Here is an 11,212-nt window from a genome sequence, read left to right as displayed (position 1 = left end):
CCGAGGTTCCGAGACTGCTATTACCTGATAATTGATCCATTGAATTCTCGGTCAACTGCCGTGCATTTTGCGGTATGTTATAAGTTTTCTTGTGGCTGCTTCATATCTGACTGAGACATTTCATCTTCCAGGACATTTTCTGGTAATACCGACCTCGGAGATGAAAAAGAGTTTTCAGGAATTTGTTCAATCACCAATCTTCGATTTAGAGCCATGGAACTTGAACCATCAAATCTCTGATTCGATCCGGAAACGTTATTCTCTATCAAGCTGTCTCTACTTTGAACTGCATTTGTTGCACCCCCAGTGTCATGCTTAGGCTCAAAGTTTCGAGTATCTTTTTCAATATACTTTGAAGGATGGCTTCCCTTGATCTTCTTTTTCGATTCCAAAGGTGTTTTAGACTCATAAAATGTTTCTAAATTGACATGACTATGCTCAGTGGAACCTGGACCGATTGTCTCAGTCGGTTTTTTCATCTCTCTTGAAGCTTCAACCGATATTTCGGCTCCATTTGCCCTGTTTTCTGATGGTTTCGAATAAAAAATGCTAGAATCTCTTTGAGTTATCGGCTTCTCCATCAAATGCATGGTTTTCTCTGGATTTTCAAGTGATAATTTATCAGGAACATTGGAAGTCTTCAATCCATCAACCTTTTCATCTACATTTTTGGTATCTTCATGAGCTTCAGGGTTCTTATTTATCGGATGGGATGCAACTGTTCCTTTGCTATTCAGAACATGCTTGACTTCCTGCTCAGATGGAGAGGGTGATGCATTTGGCTTCTTGAGTTTCTTCTTTAGACCCGAAGCGTCTACTTTGACAGAATCCTCTTTGATAATACCATGTAATTCTCTTAGTTTTTCTCCATCTGCCATAAGATTCGGTTTTTCTTCGTGTGGATCGTAAGGTAGGTCGAAAGGATTCTCTTTAGGCAATGAGAATGAAGGTGCAGATCCTGGCATCTGTAATATTTCTTTGCACCGATCATTCGAAGAAACATGAAGGTTGCTTTTAGCAGTCAGAATGGGAGGCAGATAACTAGGGAGAATAGCATCCGTGTTCATCACGCTTTTATCGACTGTCATATTCACCAGCTTCCTCACTCTATGTTTCGCCATTAAACTTTCTAGCTTTCGGTTAGCATTGTTCTGATCATCTTCGGTCGATTCAGCCGCCTTTTTCCCGTCATCCTCCTTGTCCATACTTTCTAGCTCTAGCTGACCCCCACTATTAGGAACCCTTCCTGACTGTCCTTGAAAGCTATTACTTGACAGATAATTCGTATTATCAAGCACTCGATCATTTACCGTCTCGATGTTGGAGTAACTCTCTCCATGTTCCATGTTATTCCTCCCTTTCTCATCGAAGACCGTCTTCAGACTTTCATCCAAGAAATTAGGATTACTAAACAAACTAGAAAGACCATAAGGACTTCTAGGAGAAAACATTTTCATTTCCTCGCGGAACAAATTAGCAATACCATAAGGAGTTCTAGGAGAAAACCTGTCCATTTCCTCCCTTCCAGACTGTTCTTGAAAGCTATCACTCGACAGACAATTCGTATTATCAAGCGCACGATCACTTGCCATCTCGATATTGGAGGAACTCCCTCCATGTTCCATGCTATTCCTCCCTTCCTCATCGAAGACCGACTCCGTATTTTTGTCCAAGAAATTAGCGATCACTTGCCATCTCGATATTGGAGGAACTCCCTCCATGTTCCATGCTATTCCTCCCTTCCTCATCGAAGACCGACTCCGTATTTTCGTCCAAGAAATTAGGATTACTGAACAAACTAGCAAGACCATATGGACTTCTGGGAGAAAACATTTTCATTTCTTCACGAAACAAATTAGCAATACCATAAGGAGTTCTAGGTGAAAAGTTGTCCATTTCCTCCCTTCCCACTGTTCTTGAGAGCTATCACTTGACAGTGAATTCATACCAGCAAGTGCTCCATCATTTGCCATCTCTTTATTGGAGGAACTCCCTACATGTTCCATGTCGTTTCTCCCTTCCTCGTCAAAGATCGACTTCGGATTTTCATCAAAGAAATTACGATCTTGGAGAAAACATTTTCATTTCCTCACGAAACAAATTACCAATACCATAAGGAGTTCTAGGTGAGAACTTTTCCATTTCCTCCCATCCTGACTGTTCTTTAAAGTTATCACTCGACCGCGAATTCATATATGCAAGTGCTCGATCATTTGCAGTCTCAATAGTGGAGGAACTCCCTCCATGTTCCATGCCATTCCTCCCTTCCTCGTCGAAGATTGACTTTGAATTTTCATCCGAGAAGTTACTATCACTAAACAAACTAGCAAGACCATATGGACTTCTCGGAGAAAACATTTTCATTTCCTCACGAAACAGATCAGCAATACCATAAGGAGTTCTAGGAGAAAACCTGTTCATTTCCTCCATGACTGTTGTTGAAAGCTATCACTAAACCGCAACTTGTACTGTCGTAACCGGTTTTCGTCCGGGTACGAATTTTTACTTGGCGGGAAAAGTGATGTAAATAAATGGTTTTTAAAATGTTTTGGGAGTCGTCATCGGCTTTTTGGGTCAGGTGGGTCGAATACCTAAAAATTATATTTTAAAAGAGTTTTTAAGAAAACATCAGTTAAAAGATAAACTGGTCTGCGTTTTAATCAAAAATTTGTTCTTTTTAATAATAAAAAGGGATTCGTGGTCGATTACGTTTGGGGAATGATTAGCACCCACACAACGCCCAAAATTGGTACTCATTAATTATAAATTGTCTCTATTATTGAAAATTTTAAAAATTCAAAAATGTATTTAATTATTAATCATGTTATTTCAAATTTATTAATATAATTTTAAGAGAATATTTATATATAAATAAGGTATTTATTTACTTAGAAATATCAGAAAAAGACTTGTAGGTGCTTTAAGACAACCAATTTCTTAATATTAAAAAATAAATAAATATTAATAAAATATTTTTAAAAATAATTAAAATAAATTAATATATATAATTGATGTAATATGTTATTTCAAATTTATCAATATAATTTTAGGAGAATATTTATATATAAATAAGGTATTTATTTTTCCACTGGGGATGATAATTTATTTTCTTCTGTGATGTAATATGGCAAAAAGTTGAACAAATTCTTCTCATTTTGAATTTCTTCTCATTCTTCAGATGAGTTCTTCTCATTATGAACTCCTTCTGGAAATGCTGATTTTCAAAAGAGGGGTTGTTAATTCAGCTTTATATGTGATGAATTAAGACAATGTTGAACAAGTTCTTCTCATTATGAACTTCTTCTCCTTCTTCAGATGAGTTCTTCTCATTATGAATACTTCTGGAAATGTTGATGCTGATCTATCTCCTTCTGTGATAGAGTCATGCAAAAGGTTGAACAAGCTATTCTCATTATGAACTTCTTCTTCCTCTTCAGATAAGTTCTTCTCATTATGAACTTTCTCTGAAAAAGTTGATTATCGAGTGATGAATTCAAACAAAAGGTTTGAACAAATTCTTCTCATTATGAATTTCTTCTTCCTTCTTCAGATGAGTTCTTCTTATTATGAACTTTCTCTGGAAAAGTTAATCCATTGAGTGATGGATTCGAATCTTTGGTAAAATCTTTGAAATTCTTGTCAAATATTAAACCTGAATAAAATGAAAGAAAATGCCCTTATTTTGCAAAAGTCTAAATATGATGCATGAATGTTAAGTTCATCTTTATTTGATTTCAAAGTGGTGAACTCGGTCTTCCTTCGCTTAATCAAAATGTCATTTCAAGCTGGCATTTCTGATTTGGAAGAGTAATCTTTGTATCTTCTTTGTTTCATGAAAGTCTCAGAAAAAATGTTTCATTTGCGTTAAAGTCTTAGAAGAAATGTTTCATTCACAAAATTCTTGCTGCTGATGATGAAACGCACATGATAAATCAAATAGATGAAAACTCAGTTCACCCTGACTGGAAATGATAACCCCAGTAACAACGAGAATAAGAATAACATAAGCTGAGCCTCCTTATTCAATGTCATCAAGTAAGCGAAAATTATTGTGAAAAACATCTTCATAGCCCCTACAGTATGATTGAAACTAACTGCAATGAATCTTAAAGAAATATTTCCAATCATCACCGATACACATAATACAAAATTCAAAGCTGATATTTTGATAAACTGAACCCTGTATCGAATATTCTACCTGGGGACCATCTTTATCCATCCAACCGTGATGTATCTTAACAAAGATCACGCTGTCATGTAACACATGGTTAAGAAGATTGGGTATTTGAAACCATATTTGTTGAGTAAATATTTGTTCAACATCATGACCTTAATGCAACTGCCTGATGAACGAAGCAATTATGTATAGTCAGCTCCATTATCACTGTTTCACCATTTTTATTTTTCATTCCTTTCTGTCTCATTGGAAATATTTGCTCAAGTCAATAATCTTTAACACATGATGATGTAGACCTTCAGCATACTCCAGTATTTGCTAATACAAGAAATCAAAATGCGTCAATATTCCTCATTCTAATTGAAATGGGCTTTCAGCATGCCCCATCATTTGCTTCTTGTTGACGTGAGCTTTCAAAATACCCCAAATATTCATATTGATGTGCCTTCAGAAGACCCCACATGAATTATTTATGTCTGAAATGGGCTTTCAAGATATCCTGCTTGGATCTGTCTGAATTGGGCCTTCAAAATGCCCTCAACTTTCAACCTTATAAACTGTAAGGCTTACTTTCAATGTTTGTTTGATTTCAATATCATGATCCCCACGAGGTCCAATTTTGACAATGTACTGTTGTGGGTACTTGCGGCTTTATCCGTGCCTCAAATCTGTTTATCTTGAATACTCTCATTTTGGTGTCACTAAATAGCAGTTGTCAAGTAACTTGAGGAATTCTCTTCATGTTGTCACAAACTTAAGAATCAATCATTCAGACGGAAATGTCTGAGATATGTGCCTCTTCTGAATGAGGTGCCCATTTTTTGGATATGGAGGGATTTAGTCGGACAGAGTGATATAAATCGCTTGGTAATTCATTCCAAACCGACACAGTGAACCTTGTTTTCAATGAAGGCTATTTTTGGAATATACTTTTCTGTAGGAGAAGCGATCTTTTAGGATGATTTCACGGATATTGATAGTTCTTATGATACCAAGGAAATCCTGAATTCTGATTCTGATGAGGAGAATAAACTATTATACTTGACAAAAATGGGGTACTCAGATGCTGAGGCTTCAATAGCCATGGAGATATGTGGTCTGGATTCATCAATTGCAGAGTTGATATATTTTATATGTGCTGCTCAAATGGCTAAGGCTGCTGACGCACTTCTTCCGGTAAAAGATAGGAAGCCATTATGCAATGACCCCAATTACAAGAAAAGAAAAAACTCGGGCAATGATTTTTGGAAAAGGAAGAAGTAGAGGAAGCTTGAAAAGAAGCTTCTTAATGAAGACGATCATGCAGTTCATCTTCCAAATCCAATGATTGGTTTTTGGGTTCCTACCGAACCAAATCAGATAACTCAGAGAACACTTCCAGAAGATGCTATTGGGCCTCCTTTATTTTTACTACGAGAATGTGGCACTTGCTCCAGTTGGTGTTTGGACCGAAATGTCACGGTACTTATACGATGTAGAGCCAGAATTTGTAGATTCGAAGTATTTTTGTGCTGCTGCACAGAAAATGGCTATATTCATAATCTACCAATTGAGAACATATTTTCTCTTATTCTGCTTCCAAATGACTCTATGGTGGTAATAACTTGTTCGTTTTTCAACAGTGATTGCAAACGTTGATAAGACTTACTTTGGTTTCCATGTACTTAAAAGTATTAACATAAAGTGATAACCAAAAATATTTTGTTTGTTTCAAGATTATATTAATCCATTTACAAGATGTTTATGTGAAAGAATAAATTGAATTTCGAAAATAAATTGAATTTCAAAAAGATAATCTTGGAATAAATAATAAATATATAAAAATGTATTCAAAGTTATGGCAAACATAGGAATGATAAAATTCAAATGACTCAACAAATTATTAGCATAAGTATTTCTAAACTAATCAACTTGATATAATTTAGAGCATTGAGGTAAGCTTATGTCTGGAAGATCTCAAACGTTGCCAAAATGCTTGTAGATGTAAAGTTTCTCCCAAAATAACAAGCTCTTAAGAGGGTTTGATTGCCAGATGCCTAATATCAACATGCATTTGAGCAGCCCTTTCAGGTCTTCAACTCAAATCCTTCATTTGGTTGCAAGACGCCCTTTGTGGGTTTTCATCTTGACCCTCATTTTCTATATCTTTTTTCATCATTTTTTTCTTTTTTTTTTTCATTTCATTTTTTTTCATTTCATTTTTTTTTCATTTTCATTTTTTTCTTCTTCAAGCATAATATTTCTTGACAGAATCTGAGTTTATTGGGTTTCTCAGAACTTTTCCATCCATTTCTGCCAAAATCAACGCTCATCCAGAAAAGTCTTTTTTTTACAACATATGGCCCTTTCCAATTAGGCATCCATTTCCCACGGAAATCTTTATGTATAGGCAAGATCTTTTTCAGCACTAGATCACCCTCTTGGAATTCTCTTGGATGCACTCTCTTGTCATGAGACTTCATCATCTGTTTCTGATACATCTGTCCATGGCAAATAACTTTCAATTTATTCTTATCAATAAGGTTCAATTGATCAAATCGAGCTTGGATTCATTAAGACTCATCCAATTTTACCTCTCTCAAGATTTGAAGTGATGGGATCTCAACTTCAATCGGTAAGACTGTTTCCATTCTATAGACTAAAGAAAAAGACGTTGCCCCAGTAGATGTTCGCACAGTAGTTCGATATGCATATAAAGCAAAAGGTAATTTCTCGTGCTAATCTTTGTAAGTTTCAGTAGCCTTTGTAATGATTCTCTTGATGTTCTTATTTGCTGCTTCAACTGCCCCATTCATCTTTGGACGATACGCCACTGAGTTTGCATGTTTGATCTTAAAATATGTACAAAGTTTAGTCATCATTTTGTTGTTCAAGTTCAGAGCATTATCTGTGATGATTCTCTCTGGTAGCCCATATCGGCAGATTATTTCTTTCTTTATAAATTTACAAACTGTAGACCTCTTAATATTGGCATATGAAGCAGCTTCAACCCACTTGATAAAATAGTCAATTGCCACTAGGATAAAACAATGTCCATTTGATGCTTATGGTGTGATTGCCCCAATGACGTCTATTCCCCACATAGAAAATGGTCAAGGTGTAGTTATTACATGTAAAGGTGAGGGAGGTACATGAATCTTATCTACATATACCTGACACTTATGACATCTCCTTGCATAATCAATGCAATCTGTATGCATGGTAGCCCAATAATATACATATCTTATTATTTTTCTAGCCATGGAAAGACCATTTGCATGTGTTCCACATGTCCCGCTATGTACTTCCTCAATGATGATTCTGGCTTCGCTATTATTTACACATCTTAATAGCATTTGATCATTGCTTCTTCTATATAAAGTCTCACCATCAAGAAAGTATCCAACAACCATTCTTCTCAATGTTCTTTTATCAATCTCAGATGCATTTTGTGGATAGCTTTGATACTTTATATATTGCAAGATATCATAATACCATGGCTTGCCATCTGCCTCTTCTTCTACACTGTAGCAATGTGCAAGAATTTCATATACTTGCATTTTAATCGGCATTATATCAACTTTTTTATTTGCCTGAAACATAGCAGCTAATGTAGCCAAAGCATCTGCCATTTGATTTTTCTCTCGAGTGAGATAATTTAATTTGGGATCTTTTACTAATTCGAGGGTAAAATTTCTGTATTCCAGCAATTTGGGATCTTTTGTTTCCCATTCTCCTCGTAATTGATACACCACTAATGATGAATCTCCGTATATCTTGAGAAATTTAATTTTCCTTTCTATGGATGCCTTCAATCCCATGACACAAGCTTCATATTCCGCCATGTTATTGGTGCAAAAGAACTTCAGTCTACTTGTAAAAGGATAATAAATATTTTCTGGAGAAATTAACACTGCTCCAATTCCTCGTCCCAAGGCGTTGGATGCTCCATCAAAATAAAGCTTCCAAGATTCATCATTTGTTCTGATTTCTTCGTTCATGGATATGCACAACAAATCTTCATCTGGAAAATTAAAACTCGGAGACTGATAATCATTTGATACACGACTTGCCAGAAAATCAGCTATGACACTTAATTTTATCGCTTTTTGGTTGACATATATGATATCAAACTCGGATAATAACATCTGCCATCTAGCCATTTTGCCTGTCAAAGCTGGTGATTCTATTAAGAACTTTAAAGGATCAAGTCTAGATATCAGCCAAGTGGTATGATATAACATGTATTGTCTGAGTCTTCGAGTAACCTACACCAAGGCACAACATAATTTTTGTATTGGTGGGTATCGAATTTCACAATCAGTAAATTTCTTACTCAGATAATAAATGGCTTTCTCTTTTCTTCAAGATTCATCATACTGTCCTAGTACACATCCCATCGAATTTTCAAAGATTGTCAAATAGAGAATTAACGGTCTATTAGAAACTGGTGATACTAAAATAGGGGCATTGGATAAATATTTCTTAATAATATCCAAAGTTTCTTGACATTTATCATTCCAGACTTTAGGATTGTTCTTTCGAAGTAATTTGAACACTGGATCACATTTGTCCGTTAATTGAGAAATGAACCGAGATATATAATTTAATCTCCCCAAAAAGCCTCAAACTTTTTTTTTGTATTAGGTGGTGGAAGATCTTGAATTGCTTTTACTTTATCTGGATCAATCTTGATTCTTTTTTGGCTGACTACAAATCCCATAAGCTTTCCTGATGTTACCCCAAAAGTGCATTTAGCAGGGTTGAGCTTTAATTGATACTTTCTCAATCTCTGGAAAAGCTTTCTTAGATTTTGAATATGTTCTTCTTCGGTTCGGGACTTGGTAATCATGCCATCAACATATACTTTAATCTCTTTGTGCATCATGTCATGAAACAGAGTTACCATTGCTCTCTGATATGTTTCCCCTGCATTTTTCAATCCAAATAGCATTACTTTATAACATAAAGTGCCCCACATGGTTACAAATGTCATTTTTTCCATGTCCTCAGGGTTCATTTTTATCTGATTATACCCTGAAAAGCCATCCATGAATAAAAATCATGCATGTCCTGCAGTATTGTCCACCAATGTGTCTATGTGAGGTAATGGAAAGCTATCTTTCAGACTAGCTTTGTTAAGATCTCTGTAATCCACACACATTCGAACTTTCCCATTCTTCTTTGGTACTGGAACTATGTTGGCTACCCATTCTGGATATTTGGCTTCCTGTAGGAAACATGCATTGATATTCTTCATCACTTCTTCTTTAATTTGAAACAACATTTCTGGCCTCATTCGTCTGAGCTTTTGTTGAATATGTTTGTATTCTGGATTGATCGGAAGTTTATGGACCACAATATCTGTACTCAAACCAGGCATATCTTGATAAGACCAGGCGAAAATATCTTTGAATTCTTGAAGGAGATCTATTAATTCTCATTTTATCTGGGCTGACAAAGTAGTACCAATTTTTACTTCTTTCATTTCTTCATTGGTTCCCAGATTTACAATCTCAATTTCTTCTTCGTGAGGTAAAATTTGTTTATCTTCTTTTTCTACTGGTCTTAACAATTCGGTAGGAGCATCACATTCTACTTCATCCTCACACTCATTGATTTCCTCCAAACATATGGGCCGCTCTAAATTTATCTCATGATTAGATTTAGGAATAATCATGTTATTAACATTGTGACACCTGTAAATTTAAATCGGACATATTTCCGAAAGGATATAGTAAATTTATGAAATAAATATAAAGAATGAAAAATAATGAATATAAAAATATAAAAATGTAAAAAATGTAAGGTATAAAGAATGATTGTCATTTGATAATTTTAAGAAAACTTCTTATATTTGATATTAAGTGAACTTAACATAATTGCCCTTACAAGATAACAAAAACTTTTTATATTCTTGGGTTAAAGCATAAAAGATTAGTTCTGAGTATTACTCTGAGTTAATACTAAAAACTACAGGGAGATCTTCAGCAGTCCAATTGTTGAGTGTTTCACCAGGAAGATAAGGGCGAATTCCAACCAAGTATTTGCCAGTCTTGTGGTCATCTGTGATCATGTTGATAAATAATTCTCCCATAGCTTCTTCAACTATGTTTTGATCTTTTGTCAACTTTTCTTCTTGAAGACCATCAACAAGCTGTTATTCCACATTAACCATTCCTCCAGATTTGAATGTGGACTTCAGATGAGGGAAAGACATGCGTTCCCATGGAATTTCTTCTCCTTTTAATCTTGCCCTTCTATCTTCAGCTCTTCTTTTCATCTCTTTGTTCTTTTGTTGAAAATTAGGCTTAAATCCAAGCCCAAAACGATCATTCTTCATCTTCATATTTACAGGAACTGAACTTCCTTGAAGATTCTTTCCCAAAACTCTCCCAGTTTTAGCTCCAATGCTTAAAGTCTGTCGTACAATCATTTTGGTGCAATCGGACAATCTGGGATGTGGAATTTTGCTTCCTTCATCAATAAAGGTTGCATTGACAAATTCCAAAGCTCGGAAAGAGCACTCGAGAGCATCATCATTGGTTTCAATATACAGAGCATCACTTATTACAAAGGCAATGATTTCTTCCTCAGCTCCTACATATATCAGTTTACCGTCAACAACGAATTTCAGTTTTTGATGCAATGAAGAAGGAACAGCTCCTGCAGAATGAATCCACGGCCTCCCCAATAAACAATTATATGTAGGGTGGATATCCATTAGCACAAAATCAATATTGTACACTACTGGTCCGATTAATAATGATATTTCCATTCTTTCCATTACTTCCTTTTGAGTGCCATCAGAAGCTCACATTATGTTCTAATAATTCTTCATGTGCGATTTGTCCACTGGCATCCTTTGTAGTGTAACTAATGGCATCAGTTTAAGAGAATATCCATTGTCAATTAGTACTCCTGGCAACACATGGCCATGACAATGTGTGGTAATATTCAGAGCTTTTACTGATCCCATTCCACCTTCAGGTATTTCATCATCAGTGAACGTTATATAATTATCAGTGGCTATATGCCCCACAATCCTGTCAAGCT

The 11,212-nt window shown here is 35.4% G+C and overlaps 1 protein-coding gene across 1 annotated transcript; it reads right to left on the bottom strand.

Annotated features, from left to right (window-relative positions):
• Positions 1-77: 77 nt before the first annotated feature.
• LOC120165794 lies at positions 78-1,748 on the bottom strand. The gene has a single exon (XM_039175236.1). The coding sequence runs from the start codon at positions 1,746-1,748 to the stop codon at positions 78-80; it is 1,671 nt and encodes a 556-aa protein (XP_039031167.1).
• Positions 1,749-11,212: the final 9,464 nt, after the last annotated feature.

This window comes from Hibiscus syriacus, unplaced genomic scaffold, assembly GCF_006381635.1.
Source record: "Hibiscus syriacus cultivar Baekdansim isolate YM2019G1 unplaced genomic scaffold, ASM638163v2 tig00111614_pilon, whole genome shotgun sequence".
NCBI lineage: Eukaryota > Viridiplantae > Streptophyta > Magnoliopsida > Malvales > Malvaceae > Hibiscus > Hibiscus syriacus.
The sequence above is the reverse complement of the archived record's forward strand: the minus strand, read 5'-3'. Positions and strand labels throughout refer to the sequence as shown.

Coding starts and splice junctions, on each gene's coding strand:
- LOC120165794 (XM_039175236.1), bottom strand. CDS start 1,748: ATGAGGAAGGGAGGAATAGCATGGAACATGGAGGGAGTTCCTCCAATA.